Raw genomic sequence first — 26,224 nt, 5'->3', positions numbered from 1 at the left:
GGTGTATATTAATATCTCTAAATGAGCTGTTAGGAAACAAAACTGATTGGAGTTGTGTGAGTCAAAGTTACAAGTGCCATGTAAGCTACCTCTCCTTCCAAAGAAAGGCTCCTCATCCCATCCAATCTCTGGAAAAGCTTATCTTTGTATTTCCAAATCTGTGCATGAGTTCCTTCTCTAGTCATTAGACACTTCTCCAACATAATCTCAAGAAGACAGAGCAAATGTCAAGACCAATAGGGTAGCTGTACATAAACAAGTCAAAAGCTTATTCCAGTTGATTTGATGCAGAGGTAGAGTCAGCAATTTCTACCTTCCATTACTCTCAAGCTGTTTAGACTCTAACCACTACAAGAGAGACCCTGGAAATGAGCTGACAGCCCTTCAATGACCATCATATTCACTTCAGAAGGTAGACTTGGGGGCTGGCCCCTGGCTGGAAGATCGAGGGCTGGTAGCCCAAGATCTGTCCACTGGCTGGATGTCCATCTTGCTGAGATTTGAAGTTCAGATCTCACCGGTTATGAAGGGAAATTCACAGGAGCCAAGAATTGTGCTCAGTCTGGGGAGGTCTGTACCGTGATCTTCATTTTATAGAAATGAAGTTCAAAAAGAATCAGGTAACTCATACAGGGTTGCCCAGCCACTGCTGGCAGAGCCAAGATTCAAATCCAGCCCAAGAGAATCCAAAGTCCATGAACTTGATGCCAGACCAAGAAATACACAGCTCTCAACAATGCCTTCACCAGAGCCCAGGTGGCCACACTTGGACTGATCTTATTGGAACATCTCTATATCACCCAATAAGGAAAATATTATGGACCATAAGAAATTCAATGGCAGGTACCATATTTGAAGATTTACAGCCCAATATTATATTAATAACTAGTAAAAACAGCACTGTTGGGTGAAGATTCTTAAGGCAATTTATATTCTATATCTAATCCCTCTAAAGAAATGAACCATAGGACTGTCATGAACCAGAAGTTAGAATGTCAATTCTGTTTTATAAATGGGATAATCCCACTCATATTCCATTTGACTGGATCTAAATTATCTAGAAAGTAAAAAAAAAGAAAAGAAAAAAATGCTAACAAGGTACCATTTTGTTTGCTGACTAGCCATGGCTTAGTAGCTCTGCTTTAAAAGAACTATTAAAAAAGAGCTCATGACAGAATCAGTTCTTTATTTTTCCTGGAGTTGGTTATTTAAAAATATAATCTTACCCATTCCTGTTGATGTCATCACAACAAGACTTTGGCAATTAAGCATCATAAACAGAAAACGTCAACCCAATGTCCCCATTTATACTTAAGTCTTCATTGGGAGAAGTGTCCCCACTCAAGTACTCACTTATCTCTTGGAAACTCCCATTTGGGATCTTCTGGCAGCTCGTACTCGGAGACCCCCGCCAGCATGGGGGTGTCTGCAGTTGAAGAGAGGCGAGTTGTAATCCTCACCAACGGGGTATTGGAGTTCATGGAGGAGCTGGACTCAGCAGAAACCTGGATACAAAATGCAAAGACACAGATGTAATCCTGGCTCCACCTGAGAAGACTGGGAGCCGGCCAGAGCCCAGCCATTGGTCAGCTCTTAGAAAGCAAGGGGAGGGTGGGTTGGCCAAAGTCATGAATTTAGGACCAAACATTTAGGAGCTGGATTCCAACTCCTCGGTCCTCCTATCCAGGCAGTATGTGCTAGATTTCATCCAGCTTGTATGTTCCTAAAACCAGACGTCCAAACATTTTTTAGACATTGCTTGATTAAAAAAAAAAAAAAAAAAGTCTTGTTTCCGCCCTAAACAGTCAACATATCATCTGAGAACACAGAGCTAGACCCCCACAGGCTTCATTCTTGCCTTTTTGCCTGGGCTTGTATCAGAGCCCCAGATTAGCAATCTCCTCCTGGCATACCAGCTCAGATGGTGAATCAATGCTACGCTTATGACATTCCACAAAAGCTTCTGGAAAATCGGCTCCTCAATCAGCTCTATCTTTTGAAATGTAAAGGCGAATATGTCAAGGATCTAGCTCTAGAATTTGAATGGGAAAAGCATTCTGGCAGCAACAAGTGCCTTTATTCAAGGGTAACCAGAGACCCAGGCACTGCGGACCACTGTCTACTTCTCCCCCATTCCTTCTGGGAACTAGCTGATGACCAGGTCAACTTTGGTTTCAGAAACTAGTGAACAAAGAGTCAAGGGAAAGAAAAATACCTCTTTATTCACAATCTTGTGGGAAAGCTCCCCTCCCCATCCCCAACGCCCCCAGCAGCCTGCAAGGCTTTACAGAGTGTTCTCAGTTTACGCTCATTCATTATAGTCTGCATTTGAAAAAATAGCTATTTCTTAAATATATCATCTTCTCTGTGCTGGTTTCTGTAAAGGAAAGTACCATTACGGGCTGCCTGACCATCACCTTATTCTAAACCATGAACAAGACCGGCCCAAGAGAACTGGAATCGGGTTTGACGTGACCCCTCAAACGTGGCTCTGTCCCCTACGTGACTGTCACACCAACCTTTCTCCCCAGCAGTGCTTACAAACATTTTTAAAATCAAGATGGCAAGGATCAAGATGAACAAATTTAATGAGGATGAACTTTCAAGGCAGAGCCTGGACCATTCCCACAGGGAACCAGAAGATTGCTCTGGGAACGTCCTACTTAAAAAAACTTGACTCTCTCCTTAAACCCAGACTGCCCTTAAAAACAGGTAGGAAACCTGGGATATCCAAGAATAGATTGGGGGCGGGGAGGCGGGGGGATCATTTCAGGAACAGGAAGCTGGTATTAGTATTACTTATAATATCAAGAAGAAGGCAAATTTTAACATAGAATTTCTATCATCTTTTTAAATGTACATGAAAACATTTCTGAGCCTTCTGAGCAGTCTTTTGTCAAAGGGAATCATGCTTAAATTTTATTATGTAGACTCTATGATCAATGCTTACTCACCATGAGCATAGTAAACATATATATATATTTATGTGTGTATTTAATGATATATATACATATATGTATTTTAAAGGAAGTTAGCAGTCATTAGTTTTGGAGCTAAGAGGGGCCTCATGGACAGATAAAGTTCTAAGAGGCTTCACACCTAAGTGTCTGGGCCACAGAGGCAAAGAGCAGAAGCAAAAAGACAAAAAGGTAAAAAAAAAAAAAAAAAGACAAAGGTAAACACGAAAAGCCTGCAGAATCCACCTCCGCAATACGCTGACCTCAGCTGCAGGGCCCACCAGTAACACCATCTCCACAGCCTCCACTGACCCCATATATGTCTTGAGCTCCATCTGCAGGGAAGGACTCAGAGAGATTTCAAGGAACAGGTTTGGCTAAAAACACTTCCCCAAATCCTAACGCCCTACATCAGGTCATGAGCTATGGATGCCAAAGGAGATGGGTGTTCGCAGACGAAAAGGTGTCCCACATGAAGAAGCACAAATCACCACTCATCACGGTGGGAACCCAGCTTGAAGGTCACAGGCCAGAAGACTGGGAACAGCAGTCAGAGTCAGTCTGGCAATGAGACAGGACAGGCCCCAACCAGACGAGGTCTGGCAGAGTCCACAGCCAGAACACCCTCTCCAAGGCCAGTAGCGTAGCCCTGCTCGCTGGACCTCAGGGATCCTAAAACCCCTGTGCAGAGTGTGCAGGGAACTTGGAGACGGAGAAACCCCTGGGGTGGTGATGGGGGGAGCGGCTCTGGGTGAGGAGGCCCGTCCCGCCTTCTCTGGTATCGGTGAGGTTTCCAGGACACGGTGAGCGGGGGCCGCCTTCCCACAGGAGGTTAGAGGATACGGGCACTGAAAACAAGTCTCAGGAAGGATCTGTGAGAGCCTGAGCCCTGGTCACCTCCGGGGAGACGGGTTAGAAGTTGAGCAGGGAGGGGGTGGAATATATCTTATTCCAGAACCTTCTAAAGCATTTGCATTTGATTACCATGCATATGTATCTCTTTTACATTCTAGAAAAACAAAGAACTTTTCCTTAATGACAAAAATATTTTTAAGAATGAGAAGGATCTGGGCTGAGGCATGTCATGGGCAGGAGTCGGGGGCATGGAAAATGGGGCATATTCTTGAAATATACTGATGTCTAAAATGAGTCAAAAATGACGAGATCTTGGCTCTCATCTCTTCCCTGGGCTACAGGCTGGGTGTTGGGGCATCTCTGCATCCTTCCAGGTGGGTCCCCGTGACTCCCCCAGCCTAGCTGGTGCCACCAATCCTAGCTGGCACCCTTCCCCTGCAAACTGTTTACAGTGTGGGACCCTGAGTGGGGATAGGGGCAGTCCCACCTGGACCAAGTGCCCCACTGTGAGCTGTAGGGTCCCTATTCCAACACTAACTGTGAGAGCTTCAGCTAGTCACTTGACCTTCCTAAACTCGAGTCTCCTCGTCTGTTAAAAGGAGGCCAGAACAAGGAGATCCAACCAGGATCCAAGGAGACCCAACCAGTCCAAGGAGATCCAACCAGTCCATCCTAAAGGAAATCAGTCCTGAATATTCACTGGAAGGACTGATGCTGAAGCTGAAACTCCAATACTTTGGCTACCTGATGTGAAGAATTGACTCATTAGAAAAGACTCTGACACTGGGCAAGATTGAAGGCGGGAGGAGAAGGGGATGATAGAGGATGAGATGGTTGGATGGCATCACCGATTCAATGGACATGAGTTTGAGCAAGCTCCAGGAGTTGGTGAAGGACAGGGAAGCCTGGCATGCTGCAGCCCATGGGGTCACAAAGAGTTAGACATGACTGAGCGACTGAACTGAACTGAGAACAGTTCCCATGTCACTGAATTACTGTGAGGGTAAAATGAGGTCATACCCACAAAGCGTTTAGCCTGGCACCTGCTAAGAGCTCAGTTTGCTACCAACATCACAATGGCTTCTCTTGGCATCTTCTCTTTTTTTGCCTGCACCCCAGTGGTATATGGGAACTTAGTTCCCTGACCAGGGACCGGACCCATGCCCCCTGCATTGGAAGGTGATATCTTAACCACTGGACCGCCAGGGAGGTCCCTTAGCATCTTTTTAGAGTCATTTGCTGCTCAGATTCATGGGAGTTTATGAGGATCCCTCTCTCTGGGGAAGCCTGCAGACTTGCAGCCTAGCATTGTTCTGTGTGTGAGATGCTGTCTGTCAGACGGCATGCAGCAGGGAGAAAGCAATTCCACCACATTACGGGTAGGATTTGCCTTAATGGTTTGACAGATGAGACCCTCTGCTCACAGCCAGGGTGGGTGGGTAGGGCTGGAGGAGTCCAGTGGGCAGAAGAGCAAGCCTCAGAAATTAAGGAGTCAGGGGACAGTCCCAGGGCAGGAGGAAAGCTGGAGAGTTAAGAAAGCCCTCATGACAAATAGGGCTTAGTGGCTGCCTCAGAAAGAAAAACGAAGCATTCAGTCAGAAGTTAACTGCTCCGCGGCTAACCTGTGACCCCAGAGGAATCTTTGCACAAACCCGTGACAAGAGTTCACACCCATACACATCTTCCCCCACAGACAGAGTGTCTCCCACAAGGTTTTAATGCGAAAGCTTTGAAAATGGAAAACCTTCCCCAACTTTGTTGCTGTCACTAGGATGAAGGTTATGGAAACTTTGTTCAGATTAAGGGCAGAGGTTTAGATTCCATGGACAGATCTGGAAGATACTTCTGTTTAAAAAAAAAATACACAAAGAGAAAAAAAAGAGAAGAAAATGTCCCGAGTGGAAGAATTGACAGAATTCAATCCCTCTGTCTACAGAAGGTATATCATAATTTTACCTCCATGCATTTTACTATGCTTTTAAAATCCCCTCTGGGACTGTAAAACATGACTGGCTTTCTCTTCATTCCATCTTACTCTGAGCGCTAACGTGTTTGCAGGGCTGGCCCAATCCCTTGCAGGCAATTCCTCTGAGGAACACCGTGTTTCTAGAGCTTCTCTCTTTTGGACCACATTCTCTAAGGAATTCCACTGAATTTCATTCTGAATCCTGCTTCTGCAACACAGGTAATCACTCTTTTTTTGGGGGGGAGGTGGGAACAAAATCAAAACCTTCCCTCCCAGATATGCTCCTCCAGTTCCAGGTTTCCTTTTCCTCTGATTTTAAAAGATCCCATTGATAGTGATCACTGAGTTACTTAAAACAATAAACACTAACACTCTAAAATAAGCTGTTTCCCCACTCCCAAATCCTGGCAGGCCCTTTTCCATCATGTTTTGCCACAGTCTCCACTCAGCTTCCTCTCTCTCCGGAATCTCTTTACCATAAATTCCTCGTGCCATAAATCAAGCTCTTAACCAAATGTGTTTTTTCTCCTATTTCCACAGCACATAAAGGAGATTAGGTAAGGAAGCGGGTTTTTTTTTTTCTTTTCTTTTTAAAGGGCCACCAAGACATTGTGTTGTCCTTTGATACTAGATTTGATTCATCAATGAGAGGGGGGCCTGCAGAGAACAGGGCAGGCAGAGGTATAGATGCCAGGAGGAGGAGGACTCACACGTGGACCACAGCCAGCCAGAGAAACCCTCTGACGCTCAGTCCACGGATCCACATTCTCAAACCAGAGCACGAGGCCCCAGAGCTAACACAGTGATGCTGTAAGTACCGCCTATCACTCCCCAATAGCAAACAAAGTGCCTTCACCACCTAGAGCTGGTGGATGAGATAAAGGGTCAAGGGATGGGGGAAGGGAGGATTTGTTTTCCTTCCATGACAAATTTTAGGTAAACAGGCAGGGGAGCTAATTTGACACTTAATTTCCTCCTTTAGCAAGTCTCTGCCTCCCCAAACCTCTCCCCAGAGAAACTCTATCAAACCCCGACCGGTCTCATCGGCCCAAACCCAGGTCTGATCTTAGCTGAACTTCGTGTCTTCTGGAAGCTGAGAGGAGAGAACAGCCAAGTGGGGGCCAGGCGCCCACATGCAAGGGCAAATTCCAGTTAAGCCATCCATGACCATCCGATTACCTACATGCTTGCTGGAACCAGCCAGTTCCATTAGACCACTTGAATGACCAAAATACAGAGAATGTTCCAAGATCACGCTGTTTAGCTGCTAGGCAGCAAATGCGCTTCTAGATGTGGGCCTGCCCTTCACAGAATTCAGTGGGTTTCATAACACGGCCCCCAGAACTGGCTCCCAAACCACACATGCCATCTTTGACCCATTCACGATGTCCCTGGGAATGTGTCCTTTGCCTCAAAGATACTGTTATAAAACATGACCTTGTCTGACCTTGATTTTTCTCTGGTTTTTGATCTATCTGTACCAGTAATCAAGAGGGTGAAATTAAAGTCTGGGGAAAGAAAAAAAAAACAAAACCAAAAACCAACCCTGCTGCCCCGTCCTGAGATGCTGGTGGTGAGCCAGCATGAGGTGCATGCATGTGAGGGGTTATCTGCTGATGCAAGTGTATCTCCATCCCGCCCTACGGAAGAGTCTGGCTCTCGAAAAAGACCTGGACGTGCTCACTGAGAAACCAACTCAACAAACCCAGCAATGCTGCCTACCTCCTGAACAAACAGCTCACTTCCTTTCACACCTCTCTGCCCCCACAGAACTAATGTGTGCAACACACGAAAAGTACAGCCTACCCGGCAACTCATGGATGTGTCAGGAAGACTTCCCAATGGCCACACCATCCACTAGCAGCCCTGGAGACCTGTACAAGAGCCAACAGGCTCGGGCAGACTACCCTCTCTGGGCTGGCTCTTGCTGGTCCCCTTGTCTGAGACCCAGCTCAGAACACGGAAGGATCCCTGCCAAAGGAAATGGGGAGACGCCCTACATCACCCACCTCCCCCACCAAAAAGCTATTTCTCTTTCCCCAAACATCAAAATCCATAAAGAGCCTCAACAAACTCATGGTTACCAGGAAATGATCACAAGGAATTTCTTCTTTGGTACCAGAGAAAAATATTTTTGTGTCAAAAACAAATAACAAACTCGTATGTTGGTCTTACACTGGTAAGTCCAGTACATGTTAGTAAATGTCAACAAAAAAAATCCACAAAAGGATAAAACAATTTTTTTAAAACCTGCTCTTGTTCTAAAAAGGGAGCAACGATGGATCTAGTGAGATGTGGTCTCTGCATGTCTTGGGAGGGGCAAGGATCAGGGCCAAGAAGATGAAATTCCAGGCACATGCAGGACGGCAAGTGCCTAGGAAATACTGAGGAACAGTCCATCCCCAAGACATCTAATTACAGCTTACCTGTCGCCAGGTAAAGGCATGCCTGGCATCCCTGTGGTATGCTCTCTGTCATCAACGTATCTGCAGGCCTTTCTGGGGCTTTTCATTCCAGCCACAGTCCAATAACCCTCTTTTATCCAGGTATCTGATAAACATTCTTCCACCAAAGGGGCCATGCTCATTATGGACGAATGGCTGTTTGTGAAGAATCAGTGGGTCCCACATGTGCAGCTGAGATGTGTCAACATCCCCCCAAATAAACGCCCAGAGATTTGTTTTTCCAGGGGACTGGTACCTGCCCACTTTCTACTGCTTCTCTTACACTATTTGACCCTACTGAAACACAAGGCCATTGCATCTCAAATGAAGGCCCCCAAATAACTTTGGAGCCATTGGCAAAGGCCACAGGCCATGTCTTGCATGAAACCTGTGTTAGACTAAGCACTCAGAAAATTAAGAAGAAAGGAGGGGCGGGAGGGATAAACAAAGAGGAAGAGCTAGAATGCTGCCTTCAGTTACACACAGGGAAGGAGAGGAGAAAGGAGCAACTTAGACTGAGATGGACAATGAAGAACACCAGTCAGCCAGGGAGAAACAGCACAAAGACCAGAGCTGAGTCAAGGGGATTTTAAAGGCATCTGCTTCTTCTATATGAAATAAAAAGAAGAGCACTATAACAGCTGCAGAAAAAAAAAGTATGATGAAATAATTACAGGACAATGGTCTAGCTACACCAAATTAAAGGTTTCTTCCAGAAGGTAGCATTTTTCCCTATTAGGAAAAAAAAATAATAGAGATGGGAATACCACTCCCTCTTTCAAGTCCCTAGAGTCAGGATCTCAAGATAGTAGCTGTAAAAATGGTCCAAATGGCTGTAAAAAATGGTCCTGAGGGTCGGGGAGGGGTGGCCACACCACCTGAAGGTCACTGAAGGTACCATGTTATAAGAGTCATCTTAAGACTGAACTCTCCCAGAGTCAGGCAAGTGGCCTCATCATCAATTCCCTGGCCCCAAGAAAGATATGCTCAGTCGCTTCAGTTGTGTCCGACTCTCAGAGACCCCATGGACTGTAGCCCACCAGGCTCCTCTGTCCATGGAATTCTCCAGGCAAGAACACTGGAATGGACTGCCATGCCCTCCTCCAGGGGATCTTTCCAACCCAGGGATCAAACCTGCATCTCCTGCGTTGCAGGCGAATTCTTTACCGATGAGTCACCAGGGAAGCCCCGAGAGACAATGTGCCACTTTAATAAAACAGCATTCTTGGAGGCAGGGGGAACCAATGACAACTTTCTCCCCTGCCTCACCCTGCTGCCACTCTTAAGACCATGTGGGCACTGCCCTATACTTGACACACTCCAAATGCTACCCTCAGCCTCCACTTTTTTTTTTTTTTTTTTTAGCCTCCATTTAGAAAGACCTGCTTGAAACATAGATTCAACGAAGTCAACAAGGACCCATTCAGCCCAGAGTTCGGAGCTGGGCTGAGAACAGCCATATCTGTGCCAAAACCACTGCTGACCAACTGGTTCCTAATGTTTCCTAATGCCTTGTCCAGAAAATATCATTGCCACCTGCAGTCAGGCTGGGATTAATCCAGAGTTTCTCAGAGTGCATTTCAGAATCATCTGAGGACTTACTTCAGATGCAGATTCCTGGTCCTCTTCAAAACCTACTCAACCAGCATCTCTGGAGCTACAAGTAAGGCATCTGCCATTTTAACAAGCGTGCTGTACACACCGAGTTAGAGCCTGTGAGTTAGCCATTTTCCTCACTGTTTCAAAACTCATGTCCTTATTGGAACCAAGTACTAAATACTTTTGGAAACACTACCTTCACACCTGCCTTCCCCTTCCACCTTCGCAAGCACTTCCAGCCCCACCAGCTGTGCCAGGCTTTGGTTTAAGGCAGAGGTGTTGGCTCCAACTTGTCCCATTTGCCTGAAGCAAAAGTAAACCCACCGGGAGGCACAGACGATCAAAAAGCAACCAACAAAACTGAGGTTAACAAGCTCGAGGGTAACAACTAGTTGCCCGTTCAATATACAAATCATTCTGCCACCAAATCCACAGTCACGCTCATGGGAACACCCAATCAGAACATATTACAGGCATGTGTGTGTGTGCGTGCTCAGTCATGCGACCCTATGGACTGCAGCCTGCCAGGTTCCTCTGTCCGTGGGATTTTCCTGGCAAGAATACTGGAGTGGGGTGCCATTTTCTCCTCCGGGGAATCTTCCTGACTCAGGGATGGAACCTGCATCTCCTGCACTGCAGACAGATTCTGTACCACTGAGCCACTGGGGGGACTACAGGATTCTATTTTAAGAATCAGAGGTGGAAGCCAAATCCAGTTAAGACAGACCTCATGGGGTAGTAGTTCAGACACCTCCAGGTACAGGTTTCTGACCTTGACTTCAAAAAAAGTAAGTCCAAGAAAACCAGAATCCCTTCCTTTCCAACAGGCATCAGTCTATCGCCAAAAAAAGCATTCGATCACAGGGACAACGAGGGCTTATGCCACTGCACTTGAGTCCCACCAAACACAGCAGGGTGTTACCTCTTGGGTTATTTCCAGTCCTGCAGATGAGCTCAGAGTCTCGCACCACTGGGCTTTCTCACCCTCAGAACTGACTCAGCTGACCTTACCAATGCACCAGGACTTGACCTTCCAAGCTCCAGACACTGATTGGACAGACGCCCACGAAGAGACCGGTCAGAACCACTAGCACAGGGATGCTCCCAAAAATAGAAGCACAGAAGCAGAGGAAGAGACCCAAGAGCTGGCTGGGCTTGGGGAGTGGTAAAGTTCTTCAAACTCTTTATCTACTTTCTGTTACCTGTCTCCGCAGGGGGATGCGCTTGGTCAGCTTGTGCACAGCCGGCTGGCTGCTGAAGTCCGGCTTCTTGGTCGTGTTCCTCATCCGGCACAAGATGACCGTCACCACCATGCAGGCGATGAAGAACACCCCTATGCAGTAAATGGCTATTTCCAGGTAGTCTGGGGAAGCTGGGATCTCCTTTTCTCTTACAGGAGCTAGATTGCAGATCACAGGAGAGGAACAGATAAGCAGGCCACAGAGTTAGGAGACTGCACTGATGCTTCCTGGCGTTAACTACAGGAAATCAAAAAGTGACAATCATTTCCAAGGCAAGATGGGCCTCCCAACAGCTCAGCGCTGCAAGAGGCATGGGCTGTGGGCCTGCCGTGCACCTCTTCTAAACAAAAGTGAATAACTCTGGGCTCCTTGTTTTACCACTGGGGCCCAGGTAGTGTCTTATCACTACCTCAACGGACCTCCGGAATCCAGATCATGATGGATTGGCTGACTCCAAGGTACGAGGGTCAGGTTACAAGGTCACATTCCGTTAAGACATATGGGTAGGGTAGGACAGTCACCCACACCCACGACAAAAGGGCTGCCTTCTCCCTTGATGGTCTCTGATGCAAACCATTTAAAAATTCTTAAATATGAACGTGCCCACTTTCGTCTCTAAAGGAAGAATGCCTCTGTCTTATTTGGGTGAGCTCTTCCAAAGGAAGATGTGACCAAGTCATTTGCCCAGAACACAGTTTCAAAGCAAACAAAAAAATTATTCATCTACTGGGCTGGTTGGAAAAGGTTCATATTTCTAAATATAGTCCAGTAGATTATTTAACTAAACAAATGCTTTTAATAATAAAGACTGAATTGGTTATAGTACAGAATCATTATGTCTATACAATAAAAAGTATGTAACATTCTTTAATAACCATTTAAATTTTTGTGTATCTGGTTATACACATGTCACAACTTTTAAAGAAAAAACAGAGATGATGTCACATGTGAGGGCACATAAAACTGCTTAAGTTAGAAACTCTTACACTAACTTCCAATAATCTGCTCCCTCCTTGGTCCTCAATGATCAATCGACAAGCAGTGTATTTCCAAATAGTACTTTTCTCAAACTGCATTCTTAATTAATGTGCTCGTACTGTCAGGCAAATCGGTTAAGAAGTGCCAGTCGGGCACTTGTAAAATGCAATACTGCAAGTAAAAGCAAGCTCAATACACGAGGCATCTCACTGTCGCAAAGCAAATACTCAGAGCGGATTCACAACAAAAGGAAAAATGAATGCAATGGCATTATTTAAAGCTTATACATTTGAGTCAGAAAACTATTCGCAAGATAGTCAAAACTCTTAGCAGCACAGCACAAAATGAAATGATCAATTTATTTTTGCTAGATATAAGCATGCAGGTAGGCACCAAACTCTAAAAATAAGGAATTAATAACTGGAGTGGAACATATGAGCTGGCAAACCATAGTCTATGCAGTTTCACAAAGGAAATGACAAAGAGACAGATGTATTAAAGAAGATAGTAGTTAAAACTTGACTAGGGTAGAGATGTCAGTTAAAAGATTTAGACAGCGGCAGTGTTTAGGCAAGAGGGCTTCAGTGATGTTGATTTCTCTGTAGGGTAGAAATAACATCAAGCCCAAGATGGCAAGAGCATGCTTTGCAGTAAAAGCCTAAGAGTCTGTTCCATTACATCATGCAGCAAGCCACCGATCCCCAAGTAGATAACACACTGCTTCTGAACACCCTACACACAGAGGTATTTCTGCCCAGGAGCCTCAACATACACCCATCTATTTACATCTCATTAAAAACAGGAAGTGGAACAAAAAAAAATTTTTAAGTACATATGGGATTTTAACAAAATGGAATTTGAAATGAGAAAAATCACTTTGAATTTTACAGAGTGATTTCAACTTCTTCCTTAAAAGAAACCAGGATGGGTGAATTTACACATTGACTCAATAACTCACTAAAAACATAAGATCTCTCGGGGTTTGAAGGGTAAAATTTCACTTGATCATAAATAAGTGCGCAGGTGGGATCTCATTGCAAGTGAATTTCCAAGGCAACTTTCTTATCCCAGGGGGGTAATTTTAAACATTTTGAAAAATCTTTATGTGAGGGGAAAAGGGACCATTCCTGAGAACAGAAGCTGTGTTAATTTCATAGCAATCAACCAAGAAGAGGGAAAAAACCATGGAGAGAAAGAGCAGTATATACCTGGCAGAACTGTCAACCATGCAGAGTGAAAGGATATCCCAATAGAATTACCCGCCAAGCACGTATATTCCCCAGCATCCTCAAAAGTTACATTCCGAATATAGAGAACCTCAATTTCTTTGTCCGTGGTATTAACACCGGCGGCCTAGAAAACAAGGAAAGCAAGAGAAAAGGCTAGACGACACAGGAATGATTGTGGAGGGGGCCATGGAACCACGAGGCATTGCACCGGGACCTCCTGCGGGTACCGGCCACCGGAAGATTCCAATCGCAGCCCATCCACAAAGCCCACAACCAAGAGACACTGAGCAACACGGAGCAGCTCACCTCCACAGGCCCGTCACCACACCGGCTTCACCACCTAGACATACATGCATGCGATCAAAGGCATGGAAAAATCAACCCACAGAGATCCATTCTCTGGGTCTTTGCTTGCTTGCTTTGGATGGAGGAGTGATTTTCCAAAAGTAGGGCACCCAGAAGTCCAAGCTGGGTTCTGGTCCTGTTGGCTGCAGACTCCCACCTTGAAAAAAGGATGGCTCTGTCTAAATTGTTGTATTGCAAGACAGCACACTGCAGGTTAGTCCAAGTGGATACTTGGCATATCCTTCCAGGCCTGTGAGAACCACCAGGGTGGGGTTCTGTGTTGGTTACTAGGCTCTGGTTACTTTTACTCCTGTACAACCACCTTGACATACATTGCATTAAAAGAAAATCGAAGAAAACATGATATTGATAGCAAAGAAACTGGGCTCTTTTTTTTTCTTTTTGCAACAAAAACATTTGCATGTGAATCATGACAAATTGGTGGCTCAGACAGTAAAGAATCTGCCTGCAGTGTAGGAGACCCGGGTTCGATCCCTGGGTTAGGAAGATCCCCTGGAGAAGGGAATGGCTAACCACTCCAGTATTCTTGCCTGGATAATTCCACAGAGGAGCCTGGTGGACTACAGTCCATGGTGTCGCAAAGAGTCAGACATGACTGACTCATGTCCCTTTCATATGAAAAACTGAGAAAAGCAATCTACTGTCTTTAATAGCCAGTCCGCAGTACATTTATTCACGGAGATGGGATATCCTTGAACTTGGGATAACAAGGTCAAGGACAGTATTCTGTTTAAGTATCAATTAGGTAACAGAGAAAACGGTGCTCTGTTGAACCAATGATATTTCTCTAAAAATCTGCGGTTGGGAAGGTATCAAATTCTGCTGTTATGCAAATGCCACGCGCAACAGGCACACTGGTGTGTGTCTGCAACAGTGCTGATGTGCAACAATGATGGGAGATGTGCAGCCTGAACAAGAAAAACCAGAAGGAACAACTTCAAAACTGGGTGGGGGGCGAAGGGCAATCTTCAAAAGAAATTAGAGCAAGCGCTTTGAACATGTGTGGGTATTTTTCCATGGCTGCTGGCATCCTACCAGCTGCATCACGGAAGAAAGATTATGATGAATATACCAAGACCACAGAATCACCCTATAAGCTGCTTGCAATCTCCCAAAGCACCAGGTCTTTTCAGCTTCTATATCCAGCCTTCTTTTAAAAAAAAAAAAACCAAAAAAAAAAAACCAAACAAAAACATTGTTACCTTGCTGTTTTGGCAGGACAGTGAGCCAGGCAGACTGGTTGGCCTGCCCTATATAATTGGAGACCTTACAAATATACTCGCCAGCATCCGCCTCAGTCACATTGAACAGAGCCAGCACTTCCGCATTGGAACTATTTATCCCCGAGTGCTGGAATAGACACAGGACAACAATATAACGGCCAACCCGGAAGGACTTCACAAGGTCCCGCCACCAACACACCACCAAAAACCACCTCCATCTCATCTAAACAGCAGCACCAAAGGGCTGTGGGTTTAGAAGGAAGAAAAATAAGTCAACTGGTGGACAGTGGAAGTGACCCAGTGGAGAGGGGAGGGAGGCTGTGATCAATTCCCTTGAAGAAAGGGCCCACAGGTCCCCAAGCGGAGCATCTCTTTCCAGCTTTTTGGATCCTGGGTGTTTGTAGCTGGAGAGCACACTTTGGTGGTTTGATGTTTTGAGCTAAGCTACCTATGGTTCTACGGGAAGACTGTGCTTCTTAAGGACATTCTCTATGAGCAACTCAATGTGGGAGATGTGTCAGGCAGTGTGCTCAGAAGGATTTATGCAGACTCAGCTACCGGTTGCTATCACCATCTTGAAGAGCAAGACAGATCTAAAAAATAAAGAGGCTGGTGCTATTAAAACTGGGTCTTGCAAGGAACCAAAGAAGAACTCCATGGGGAAAAAGGTTTCCTTGTTCTACATTTCACGTGTGCAGAAATACCTTCTCAAGTTTATCATCTAAACCACGTGTGAAAGAACTTCAAAGGTTACGGGATTTCTTTTAAAAGGAAAATCTAAATTGTTTCTAAAAGGTGGCTACTAAAATCTGATCCTAACATCATATTAAGAAAAAACAACGTCAGTGGAACAATCAACGTTGCGACAACACCTAGAGTTTATAATGCTCTTTCCAGCTACTCCAATCCACTGATGTGCACAGCGCCCTGTGGGGGAGATACTATCACGATCCCCACTTTTATAGATGTGCAGCTAAGCCTAAACATCTCATCTAAGATCTCTGGGCTGATAAACAGCTCAACTATTCTGACTCCAACTTTAGTAGTCCTCCCACTGCCCCATGGCTCCCTTCTGAGATTTTATTAGCAAGCCTAATGATCTGCTAATTCTCAAACACACTCTGTGCTGAACACATACAAGAGTCATCTTCTCAAACTCAAAAGGAAATCAATGAACCTGTGGCCAAACTCATCAGGGGAAACCCAGTCGTGGGTATCTTTGGATTCAGAACTTGCTCACCTTCAGAACCTTGAGATAGGGCAGCCCGTCGGGCCCATATTTACTGCCGTTCTTTTCCACGTGTTTGATCCACTGGATATGGGGCTGGGCATCGCTGTACACTTTGCAGACAAACTCCACATCGCCTCCAACCACAGTGGAGGCATTTGCCGGCAGCCCGGCTTGGAGGATGGGCCGGTGTGGTGATCGCTCTGGTGGAGACACAGAAGGAAGGGGGAGCGGGGACGGGACACGGAGAGATGAACAAATAAGTCGTGTTGTCCAGAAGGCTGCTAGTGAACTCAAGCCAAAAAGGCCTTGAGTCTGCTGGCTGACTCTTTTGAAATAACACCATGGCCCGATGCATAACAAAAAACGACTTCAAAGGAGACGGCTGGAGCGCGACCCTTGTAAAAAGAGTACTTATTTAGAGAGCTGAGAAAAGAACCTAACTACATTCTCGAGTCATTGTTGTCCATGGCCACCTAATGAACAAGAATAAGATTTTATTTTGAGGATCTAAAAGACAAATGGTGAGGGAAAGAGTGCCTCTTCACTTATTTCATTTGGGACCATTTCAGAAACTCACCTTGATCATCAGCTTAACATCTCAGGGACTAACTTTTGAGGTCACCCTGAATTCCAAAATGGCATCTATAGGCAGTGTCTCCCCGCACCTTTCTAAGATGCTCTGGGGAAGATTTACAGCCCTTGTTTTGAAAGGAAAATAAACTAAAATCTAAAGCCCAAAGTAACGAACAACTGGTTTCATCCCTTTGCTGTGGAATTCACTCCATTTGGTCATTCTTTGTCCCGCGCCCCGTTCACCTCCCTGTAAGTACTCCGGGTCACTGTCTGTCCCATGCTAGATGCACAGGCAGACGCTCCTCAGCTTACTCAGATGTGGCACCAAAAGAAACACAAAGCAACACTGGTTCACAAATCCCGGCACCGTCTCAGACCGTCTTAAAGGAGGCCCCACAGTGGGTAAGCCAGCAATTACTTTCCACCCTCGCTTGTCTGCGTCTCTCTAGGGAAACTTTCCAGTTCAGGGGTGGTCTTTGCAGAAACCCTGCAGAGGCAACTGCATCAAGATGCAGGAACGACTACATAAGGTTCCTCAAGAATCAAGTAACAGACCAGCCTGCTGCATGATCTTGTCTACAAAGATAGTCCACAGAATCACAAATGGACCAGAGCCTCGCTACACAGCAGCTCGGTCAAGAGTCACACACAGAAAGAGAGTCCATGCACCAATATCACCCCATGCCCACCTACCTGCACGTACCTGCTCCTGTCTCCCTCCCCACACTGTGGGTACTGCTGCCTTTAACCTCCAGCCTAAAACATCACCAAGGGAAATGAGGACATCCCAACCAGCTCGATAAACCGAAGATGTCTCCACACCACGCCTGAGCATCCTTAAGCATCGCACTGGAAACAGCAAATTAAAACGACAGCTATCTAAGCCTTTCTATATTGGGGCTTTCAGATTAAAATGTCATTTAGTGGAATTTGTTGGACAGGAGCCAGACCATGTGCAAATTGATTTTACTGCGTAAGCCTGTGGCTAGCCTTTAAAAACTTAAAAAAAAAGAAAAGAAAAAGTGCCAGCAGTTACTCTTTAGCACATTTCATTCTAGAATCTTCCATCACTTCACAAACACCTTTATTTTTGCATTAAAAAGACAGGGTTGCAGAGCCCAAAGAAGGCATTCATTTGCCATGGTTTCACCCACATGGGCAAAGCAAAGAGCCCGGAAGTCGAGGCTCCTAGTCGTGGGGGCAGAAAATCCCAAAGCTGGAATCCTTTCAAGCATCACTAGAAACACTCACTGCTTGGCTAAGACGCCATCCCAGTGATGCGCCACTGTGAGCCTCCTGATCAGGCCTGGTGGCCAGGTGGATGCAGAGGGACCTGCCAGAGGCCAATAGGGACAGCGTTCTGGTTCAACCCCAGCTTACCCCATGCACGTGAAAAGAACAGAGTTAAGTCCACACACACTCTCCCCACCAGGCCTCCTCCTAAGAGACTTATCAGCCCAAGGGGCACTGGTCCCGCAGGCTGGACACTGCCGGCCAAGCTCACAAAACATGCTCCTTTGCACCTATCAAATACTGAGGCACTTTACTCCTTCCCACAGAGAATTGAATGTTAGGTATCAGTTCCTTCTCTGGCTCAGTTTTCCAGTTTTGTACGCGTGTGTTTGCGTGTTCTAAAGATAAATATTTACAGTGGACCTAAATATTTATTCTTAGAAACAAAGGTACTATAAAATCTTAAATGTCATAAGCCAGATCAACTGAATTTCAAACCAAGTCCCCTTTCTTCAACATGCTTGTTTCTCATAAATCGTTTCACAAGCAAACATTGTGCATGTAATACCAAATAATGATGCCGTGAACAATGAGGGCTTTCATACGGCACCGCAGCCCTGGTCTGCGCCAGGCTTCAGCAGAGAACTTCATCACTGGGGCAACACTGGCAGGGCCCACGATGGAGCTGCAGTCTTGTTTTACTTGTGGTCAACGTGCTGCTGTGCTCCAGTTATTAAGTTATTCCATTGCTATCCGGACTATGTTCACCCAAAAAAAGAAAAGAAAAAAGCACCATCTTCGCAATGGTTTCATGTTATTGCATTTGCAAATTACAGCATACCAAATGTTACCGCTTACAGTGGTGAATTCATCCTTTCAAATTTTCTCACCTTATACAAAATAACCTCTGAGCCACCCCCTCTCCCCCTCGGCCCTTTCTCACTTTAGGTACAAAAACTGCAAGCTGGATCGCTCTGTAATCGAAACCTTACACCGCCTTCCAAAACTTATTACAGCTGCCTTCAGTATAAAATGAAACCTTAGAGAATGTTATTTAAAATGTTTTTAAAAAGTCAGTAGGCCTCATGTTTCGTTTCTCCACATCAGGCTTTGATTTCCTTTGCAACCTTATTCTCTGCCCTTAAACAAGTCGGAGAACGAGGCCTGAAGCATCTTGGAAGAGATCCCAGGATGCCAGGCTCTGCCAAGAACGGCGTTCCCCTTTCTCAGATCCTTCAGCAACCACTCTTCCCTGTGTCCATCAGACCCCCAAGAACGGGGATCACCAGTGAGAGGATGACAGCACCTGGACTCCCGTTCTAACTTCTGAAAAACTGAGGTGAACGCAGGGTGCAGATGGCCGGCAGGAGAGCAGGCTGGGGGGCAGCCCCCAGGAAGCGGGCAGTCCCTCCGAGGCCCAGGCCAGCAGGCACTGGGAAAGCGAGACAGGGCCAGGGCCAGGCCAGTGGGCATGAAGCCCCTCCAAGAGCGAACGTGCTCTCCTCAGCCCTGGGGGTACTCCAATGCCCTTGGGTCTGCAACTTTTGGGGGCAGCAAGCTGATATGAAAAGAATTTGTTGTTGTTCAGCTGCTAAATCGTGTCCGACTCTGCAACCCCATGGACTGTGTGGTCCACCAGGCTCCTCTGTCCATGGGATTTCCCAGGCAAGATAGTGGAGTGGGTTGTCATTTCCTCCTCCCGGGGATCTGCCTGGACCAGGGATCGAACCCACGTGTCCTGCATTGGCAGGCAGAATTCTTTACCACCGAGCCACCAGGGAAGCCCATAAAAAGAATCAGTCGATGAATTATCTTTGGATGAAAGAATAAAACCCAGAGCTGGCCCATCTCCTGTTCTTTTGTAATCACAGAAGTCATATCTCCTCTACCAGGAAGGATTTCCTTTTAGGCAAGGGGTCTCTCACAGCATGTTTAACGCTCAGATATTATAGAAACCAGATTTTGCTCTTTATAAGGGGAGCAATATACATGTACAGAAAAGCCAACAGGCATCTCATATCTGTGTTTTTACTGAAATGTTTAAAAATACATATTCTGAGTTCAGCAGGTTGCTGATGCACAGTGCATGGGCCGGAAAGAAGATGAGCACCCTTACAGTAGAGATCCTGAGGTCCCTGCGTAAGCTCCAAATTTAGACAGAACGGAAGGCAGTCCAAAGGGTGCGGCTGCGGCCGATGGGACAGTTGGCTGCCTTGCTGGAATGAGGTTCCACCAAATAAACGTGTAGTAAGCACAGCCTGGAGTGCTTTAAAAAACACATTCTCTCCCCCGTATTCTCCCTTTGTCAAGTACGCCAAGAGTCGACTTTACCAAAGCAGAAGGCCCAGCTGCTGAGAGTCTAAATTTTGAGACAGGCTCTCTCAAATCCTACTCTGGAGCTGGGACCAAGGCTGCAGGAAGAAAACAGCCTGTTTCATTCCAAGGGGTAATTATTGAGAAGGAGAGAGAGAAAATACCTGAGTGACAAAGAATAAATCTTTGTTAATTGACCATTTGAAACTTTATAACATGCCCGTCCCTCCTCTGGACATAATAATAGGTTTGCTTGTAAGAGATCTACAACTTTTGCTTTAACATAGCAAAGGCCATAAAGAACGTCCACTGGGCAGAGAGGCCTCCTGTCCATGGGCTCCGTAAATACACATCCCCAGGATCAGGAGGAGAACCAGCTTCTTAAATTACACCTATAAATTAATCAAGCCCGGAGTCGCCGGTTTCCCAGCACACATTGGTCTTCTAAGTATTTCTCCACAAAGTTCAGCAGCGCTTGCCACAAAGAACCATTTCAAAGCCACACTCTCTGGCGGCAAAACACCGAGAGACTCCAATCACGGTGCATGCCCAGGACCGATCTGGAAAGAGTGAGCCTCCTCCTTCTCGGGCACCCATTCATTTCAGGAACGTGAAGAACCCTGCCTGCCCTGTCTTTAAATTAAAATCAAAATTGAATTACCCCTCCTCTGAAATGGCAGTTTCTTAGCAACTCCAAGGGGCTGAATAGGGAAAGAACATTCTGCAACTTGGAGGACACGTGAAAACAACTGAGAATTCTTGCTCCTAAAGCCTAGCCTTGCTTTTTTTCTCAAGAGTAGGCAGTGGTGGCTTTTGTTGCATAAAAAACAAAAACAAAACAAAAAAACCCGCATTAAACCAGTTAGCATGAGGCCTGGTTATTAGGAGAGCCGATCAAAAGCCTCTGATGTTTGAGGAGCCCAAGAACCTGCTAAAGACCTCACGTGAATTACAATTAGTAGAATGAGTTCATTGCCTTGTCAAGACTCTGCTGAATGCCCTCTAACCAGCCAGGCTACATCTAACTAGGTTCTGGGTTTTCTTTTCCCTAAGCTTCCTCCAGCATCTAGAGACTGGCACGAAAGGAGGTCAGAACCAAAAAGTAATCTGGAGGAAAAGGGACAGTTAGGACATAGGATGAGAAGGATTGCTGGTGTCTCAGAAATAGTCAACGCATCTGTAGCCAGGACTTTGCTTGTCATCTTCCAGAAAGGACTGGGGGATGATGGGTATCAGAAATTACTTTAAAAAGGAAAAACGCACTTTGGTGGAAGGTGACTAGTTTGCTGCTCTCTTTCCATTCTACATGTACCCTCATCTTCCTCCTGCTTGGATATCTGATTCTGGGGGTTCTAGACAAAGTGGCCTGGAGAGCCAACTTCCTCCAAAACATACGTGTGTCTCTGCAGAGAGCAAAGTCTAGGGAGCAAGCTGGTTTGGGAAAAGCCAAAATGTTCTCCCCAGCACTGAGGTTCCTCAGTGACTTAGGGAGGCTGTGCTATGTGAAATGCTAGAAGCAAAACACCACTAATTCCTTTGTGCTTGCTCGATGAGGTGGAGATGCAGGGTGAAGCGCTGGCTGAGGCTGGATGCACTGGGAAGCCCAAAGCAGGCGGAGGCATGGTGCCTTCCCTAATTAATGTCATAGACGGTATTATTTGGCTGGGAGTTGAGTGGCTTCTACCAGCTGGGTGTCAATTTAAGTCTTCTTGGGCAAATTACGGGAGCGGGGCCGTGTGCTATTTACACCCCAAATGTTTATGATACCCTGATCTCTGTGTCTTCAAAAAGTTAAACTGGATGTGAAACTGCTTTGGCAGCCACAAAGGTACGCCAACTTTAGGTTCAAACATGCCCTTTCTTTTGTGAAAAGGCTTTGGGACGATGAAAAAGTTCCGAGATGGAGAGTGGTACAGTAACGACTGTATTTAATGATGCTGTACTGTATCCTCAGAAATGGCTAAAATGGCACACTTTATGTTATGTATATATTACCTTAATTCTTTTTTTTTTTTTTTTAAAGAATCGTGGCAGAGGTGGCAATCTCAGGGTGAGATCTAGTCCCAGGGATCCTGGAAAAGCCGCCTTCTCCATTAGTTAAGCATGTTTATCTTGTCCAGTTGACTAAATGAAGGCTTTCCTCTCACCAGGCACAAGGTCCCTGCCTGTATTGTGCTTGGTTTTCAGGCTGATGCAAAACTCAGACGTCAGTCTCCCTCCTGAGGAGCTGGGGTAAACACAGCTGAGCACAGTCATGCTGGGGAGCTCCATCACTGAGCCTCAGCACCCTGCCACTTGCTAGAGTCCATGCAACATCTTTCAGGAATACAAGGTTATCAGCTGGTGTCTGCAGAGCTGGCCTCCCTTCATGGGAAGAGGATGTTGGAAATGTTAAAATCCAGGACCGAAATATACTCTCTTAATACACAGGTGGAACTCTGATTTAGATTTTTTTTTTTCCCCCAAATGATTTGCAAAAAAGCTAAAAAAAAAAAAAAAAAAAAAACAAACCACCAAACCATGGGGGAGTCCCCAAACACAGCAGTACTCAGAATGAAGCTGTTTAGGATGAAGATGTTGGTATCCAAAAAGATCCAGTGAATCTACGTCTAGAAATAGGTCCTAGAAAAATATTAATTAACCTAGGTGGCCAACAAACAGGTGTGAGCAAAGTTTGTCAGTGGAGCCTCTCTTGTAACTGGAAAGCAAAAGATGAACATAAGCTAAATACTCAGCAAAAGGGGACGATTATATAAGTTACGTCCACAACAGACAATATACAGACCACTAGAAAGACTGAAGCAAAAAGCTACGCACAGACATGGAAAGATGTCCACAGTAATAATGTTGATGGTTTTATCAACTTTCACCATTAAAAAATCTGACTTCAAGAGGAAGTCCAGAAAAACCTATCATGCTCATCTCTCAGACGCCTGACTCCTGGGGCTGTTCAAGCAGAAGCAAAAGCTTTCAGCCCATCTGAGCAAACAAGAAATGCCTCTCTTTGGTAACGAACCACAGGAGAAGTTGGACATTAAAACCTCATTTGTTTTTTTAGAGGCAAACTCAGGCCCCGAAAATAAAAGTGATTCTAGAGAATAGTTGCTTGCTCATAAGCAGCAGCATCTAAAGAGAAGCTTCAAAATAGTCACCCAGGTCACAAAAGGCTCCAATCTGAATCCTTCTCTTTTCACCAACCAAGCCAGATGAGAGACCTCAGGCCAGCCCTGCCCACTGCCCACTGATCACTCAGTAATGGCTGACACTCAGGGTGGTTTTGTTTCGTTTGGCCAAAATGTAAAAATTTAAAGGACTAAATCCTTCATCTTTCAGTTATAGTCCAGAATGTATACTGAACCAAACAAAATGAGGAATTCCTTTTCTCAGTAAAGCACAACTTCCAAAAAGACTCCTCCAAAACAACATCCAATGCTTATCTTTAAAAAGAGCACTTTCATGCACAGACGATAGAGAATGTCTGGGGCACCTTCTGACCTGTGATTTGCACACTGATTTGGGATGGACAGAATTCCTGTAGGCTTTGTTTGAGAGAATTCTCTTAAGTGGGAGGCTCTGGGAGAAAGAAAAAAGAGTTCTATTAAGATCCAGGAAGCTCCATTTCTATTTAATCACCTCACTGTGGCAGTTTGGGGGGGTTTGCACTGTGAACTGACCTGACGGCCCCAAGAGGCCAAAGCACATGTTCCATTCAACCGATTGTCCCAAACACCCTCTAGGCCAAGCACCAGATGCCCCACAGATAGAGGATTAATCATTACAGTACAATCAATAGACATGACCCCTGTGGAATGATCTTTCCCTCCAGACCAAGGCAATGATGTTCTTACCTCCACATCTCTCTCTTCTCAGAAGGAGGAACAGAAAAACTTCCCCACAGAAACACTAACACCCTCCCTTCAGCCTTTTCTTCTCCACTTCCCACCTGCATCTGATCTCCTCATGGTGAAAGAGTGTCGGTACCCCAAGATGCCACATTTCCAATTCAAACCTGCTCTTGAAGTTGGGAGCACATCCTTATTACGACAGGTCATTTCTGTCCTAGCTTCCTGACTATGAAAAGAAACCAAACGCAAGACCCCAATGCACAGCAGGGTGTTCTAAGGGTGGGGGAATTCACAAACTAATTCTGGTGGAACTACTGTTTCAAAGGGGAAGGATTTGTTGGTGTTTCTACATTCATCTTAATGAGAATAGGCATAATACAACCCAACAAAGGTCTTTTGTTTAAAAAGGTGATCGGTAATTGAAGCTGTGTGAGCTTAGAGAGAAACTAGGAAGATTGCTTCAGAGAAGGCAATGGCACCCCACTCCAGTACTCTAGCCTGGAAAATTCCATGGATGGAGGAACCTGGTGGGCTGCAGTCCATGGGGTCGCTAAGAGTCAGACGCGACTGAGCGACTTCACTTTCACTTTTCACTTTCATGCATTGGAGAAGGAAATGGCAACCCACTCCAGTGTTCTTGCCTGGAGAATCCCAGGGACGGGGAAGCCTGGTGGGCTGCCGTCTATGGGGTCGCACAGTCAGACACGACTGAGGCGACTTAGCAGCAGCAGCAGCAGGAAGATTCCTTACATTAGAATTTGCAGTTCAGTATTCTTGCCGGGACAATTCCACGGACACAGAACCCTGGTGGGCTACAGTCCACGGGGTCGCGAAGAGTTGGACACAACTAAGCATGCACACATGCAATGTTAAGAATCACAAACTCTCAAATATAAGTAACTCCAACTGTTTCTTATTATTTCAGTTCAGCACATACTGATCAAAATCTTGCTAAGTTCTAGTTCAATTACTAGGCACCCTGACTACCACTGATGAATTTACATCTTCATGCCATGCTTACTTGCCCACACCCTGATAGCAGCAAGCTTTCTCTCTGCCCTCTGCCCCCACCTGAATCATTTCCAGCTATGGTGAAGAGACCCTCTTACAAAATGCTGTAAGTCATACACTTATCCTTAACACGTCTACATCCTCTTTGCCCACATCACAGAGTCAATGCCAAAGAATAAACAGGAGATCAAATATTAGCCCTCTCCCCAGCCACCTCTAAGCTAGGCCCCCTGCCAGAATAAAAAACAATCAATAATGCTTCCTTTTTCAACTCTGGGGCAGAGGGCAACTGATGGGTTGCAGAGAACATGACAAATAGGCTGATATGGCAAAGTTCTAACATGCCCCATCCAGGCCAGCATGTGCCTGCTCCAACCCCAGGAGCTGGCAGCCATGGGTACCACCTGCTCTCAATGCCTGGAAGGAGTCACCTCGAGCTGGTGTTAGTCCTGCAGGAAGCACTTTCTGCTGGTCAGTATATCCGGGGCTAATATAGCCACCCACTGAGCAGCTTTTGCCCCTGGAATACCTGTTATGAAATAGGTATGAAAACCCGCTCTGTAGCAACCAGAAAGCTCGTTAAACAGTAGCTACTGAAGGAAGTTTTGAAATCTCTGTCCTGAAGGAAAGGAGAGGACCAACCACTCCTTTAGCCAGGGCTGGGCTGAGTGTGCATGTCTCAGCTTAGAGCTGTGAGAGAAGGTGTGGGACCCCCTATTGACAAGACTAGCAATCACATGGGTCCCATTATTTAAAAGCACCACTCACCTACTGCACTTTCCCAGTGGTGCTACAGGAAAAGCATATCATCACCCCCATTTTACAGATGAGAAAACCGAGGCTCAGAAGTTCCATGACTTTCAAGGCCACAGAGCTAGCAAAGGAGGCAAACAGAATTTGAATCACTCACTCATGTAATTCCCACAAGAACCTCCAGAAGTGCTACCCCGAAGGAGTGGAGACCCCTGAGGGTTGATGTGACAGCAAGGTTAGGAAGAGGAAGAGGAATTGGCTGCTGAAGCCACAAAAGCAGTGAGACTCTGCTTCCTACTCAATCCCCACTGGAGCTCCAAGATTCCATGTCAGTGTTAACAGGCCCACTTAGGAATGCACCACTGTGACCTATTCCCTGGCACGGCACCTTCATCCATCGTCAATAG

At 45.8% G+C, this 26,224-nt stretch overlaps 1 protein-coding gene across 17 annotated transcripts in view; it reads right to left on the bottom strand.

The window, feature by feature from the left end:
• The window catches only part of FGFR2 (fibroblast growth factor receptor 2), a 107,452-nt gene that overhangs the window by 22,199 nt on the left and 59,029 nt on the right, over nucleotides 1–26,224 (bottom strand). For 6 of the 17 annotated variants that reach the window (XM_027529502.1, XM_027529497.1, XM_027529505.1 and 3 more), the window contains 4 exons: nucleotides 16,099–16,289; nucleotides 14,838–14,985; nucleotides 11,018–11,220; nucleotides 1,354–1,505 (listed from right to left, as the gene is read on the bottom strand). In XM_027529502.1, the coding sequence (XP_027385303.1) occupies nucleotides 1,354–1,505; nucleotides 11,018–11,220; nucleotides 14,838–14,985; nucleotides 16,099–16,289 (694 nt within the window). Of the gene's footprint in view, nucleotides 1–1,353; nucleotides 1,506–11,017; nucleotides 11,221–13,248; nucleotides 13,394–14,837; nucleotides 14,986–16,098; nucleotides 16,290–26,224 lie in introns of all 17 variants that reach the window. The other 11 variants (XM_027529499.1, XM_027529514.1, XM_027529506.1 and 8 more) reach the window with 4 other exon arrangements.

The sequence above is a fragment of the Bos indicus x Bos taurus genome, chromosome 26 (genome assembly GCF_003369695.1).
Source record: "Bos indicus x Bos taurus breed Angus x Brahman F1 hybrid chromosome 26, Bos_hybrid_MaternalHap_v2.0, whole genome shotgun sequence".
NCBI lineage: Eukaryota > Metazoa > Chordata > Mammalia > Artiodactyla > Bovidae > Bos > Bos indicus x Bos taurus.
The sequence above is the reverse complement of the archived record's forward strand: the minus strand, read 5'-3'. Positions and strand labels throughout refer to the sequence as shown.